This window comes from Plectropomus leopardus, unplaced genomic scaffold (assembly GCF_008729295.1).
Source record: "Plectropomus leopardus isolate mb unplaced genomic scaffold, YSFRI_Pleo_2.0 unplaced_scaffold23578, whole genome shotgun sequence".
In the NCBI taxonomy this organism is placed as follows: domain Eukaryota; kingdom Metazoa; phylum Chordata; class Actinopteri; order Perciformes; family Serranidae; genus Plectropomus; species Plectropomus leopardus.
Window position 1 is genome coordinate 1,614 of NW_024625578.1, and position 2,393 is coordinate 4,006.

At 38.3% G+C, this 2,393-nt stretch overlaps 1 protein-coding gene across 1 annotated transcript; it reads left to right on the forward strand.

Moving 5' to 3' along the window:
* Positions 1-532: 532 nt before the first annotated feature.
* Positions 533-1,036, forward strand: LOC121966216 (sterol carrier protein 2-like; the record flags this gene model as incomplete). Its single annotated transcript, XM_042516324.1, has 2 exons — positions 533-726; positions 957-1,036. Coding segments are annotated over exons 1-2 (231 nt in total), but the record flags the coding sequence as incomplete, so codon positions are not given.
* Positions 1,037-2,393: the final 1,357 nt, after the last annotated feature.

Genomic DNA, 2,393 nt, shown 5'->3' on the forward strand with positions numbered 1-2,393 from the left:
CTATTTTGCCTGTAATATATTGAAAAAACAGTTTTTTTTCTCCATCTAAAACACACAGTGGCATCATGACAAAAAATATGGCATTTAACAGGTTAAAATTCTGAAAATTTGTGAATATTTGAGATTTATGATTAGGACCGATGTTGATGAACAAAATAAACTCAGTGAAAGTGGAAAATAATATCAATGTGTAATATTTTTTAAAGCTTGAGTTTGAAAAGCGCATTTGGTGCTCAGAGCGATATGAGTGTGTGTAATATTTAAGGGTTAAACTTTGTGTATATTTTCTACATGGACTCAGAATAAGCTCATCAGCACGGCTCTTACACCATCAGCCACCTACACTCCTCTCGACATTCATATATATAATTACTGGGAGAAAAACTGCCGCAGTTCCAACCTTTATGAGGTGTTTTCGTCCTCGGGGTCCTTGAATATGTGCACTGTTACTCACGTATGAAAGAATGGTATTTCTGAGAAGCTCAAACGACGCTGCCAAGAGCTTGTAAATATAAGTGAGGTCGTGGAAACATAATTCACGTTATAATGATGCTGCTGGGCTTACTGTGTGTGAAATGTCTGTGTGCCTTAAACAGGAAGGGGAGCAGTTTGTGAAAAAGATCGGAGGAGTGTTTGCCTTCAAAGTAAAAGACGGTCCAAACGGACAGGAGGCCACCTGGTTTGTGGACGTGAAGAACGGCAAAGGCTGCGTTCACAATGACACAGGTACGAAAACTCGGGAAGCTGTAGTGACATTTAAGCATGTTAATATTCAACCCTGGGTGTTTATGCAGGTTAAAGTTCAAGGTCTGCACATACTGTTTTTCTGCTCAATTAGACTTTTACATACCTTTTTTTGCTGTTACACCTTCAATTTTTAACTAGTTTCTGAATAAATATGCCTGAGATGCATGCTTGTATGTATGTAACGTATTTTCCTTATCTCTGCCCTGCAGATAAGAAAGCAGATTGCACCATTTCCATGTCAGACACAGACTTGTTGGCCTTGATGACGGGGAAGATGAACCCACAGACTGTGAGTATTCAACCTCAGTGTGGTTTGAGATCAGAAGATAATTATTGTGTGTAATAAAAAAAAATCTGTATTTGTACCGAACCTTTCGTACCTAAAATACAGCACAAAGTGCTTTACGTTCGAGTGCCAAAAATTAAAACAACATATAGAAATATTTATGTTTATAAAATGAAAATAAATAAGAAAGATAAGAAATTTAAAAAAATAGAATAAAACAAGATAAAATAAATATAAAGTACACGGATACCATAACTCTGGAAATAAGTTGCAAACAGGCCAGAGGTGGAAAAAAAAGTAAAAAATAAATATAAGTATCGGTATGTGAAGTGTGTGTCATCTCTCGTCAGAAGTGTGTGGGAGTATTTAGATGGTACTTGTCCCCTCGTGTCCTGTGCAGTGTCGTGGATTTTTCCTGCAGTTTATTTCATGTGTCCTGTCCAAAGATTCTCCTTAAAAGTGGAGCAGGTTAGTTTTCCAGGTGCATGCAGTACTGACGGGATAGTCTGTTAGTGCCTGGGTGAAATTAAGAGGAAACACTGTGCTGCGTCATTATTGGCTGATCGGGCCGTTTTAACGGCCTCAGACTGGAGGCCATAAAGCTGTTTCTGTGTGGAGAAAAAACATACTGCAGACGTCCTGCATGCAGCCTGAACAGGAGAGAAAGCTCACTATTAAATTAAGTTTATTTCATGCCTGACTTCAAAATAAAATCAGATCTGTATGCATAAAATAACAGAAGGCGGATGTTTCAGCCTCAGATATGCAGATACGCTTACAAGATGTTAGAAAAAGTGGAATTATTGTGTTAGTAAATCAAATTCCTCGAAGTCGAACTTACATACCCAGATTATTGGGTCCGAAGTCAAACTATTCTGTCATGTAAACACCTCAGTTGGACTTTAACTGGACTCGACACTCTGCACTTGTTCCTCGTCGCTGTGCTGCAAAATGGGAAAGACGTTAAAAAAAAGCTCTGAGGAAGGACTTGTGTTTTTGATTTTGGTGTAGGTGAGGTAGTATTTTCTATTTATTTCAAATAAAAAAAGACACATCCCCTCCTCTGTACAACTCCGGCATGGAAGCTAAGCCACGTACTGCTGTGGATGCAGCAAAACAAAGTTCATCCGCCTAAAAAAATTAGTACCAGTTTAAGTATTCACTGTGGTTGAATATTGTCTCTTCTTTACCAACACAACAGCTGATGGAGGCAGCGGCAGAGCAGCAGATCCACCGCTCAGTGGAGCACAATGACTGTTTTTCCTCAGTGGAGTTTCATGTTTTTTATATAGAGATGAGATATGAGACCTGAGCCGACTGAAAAAAGTGCTAAAGTATAATAATAATAATAATAATAATA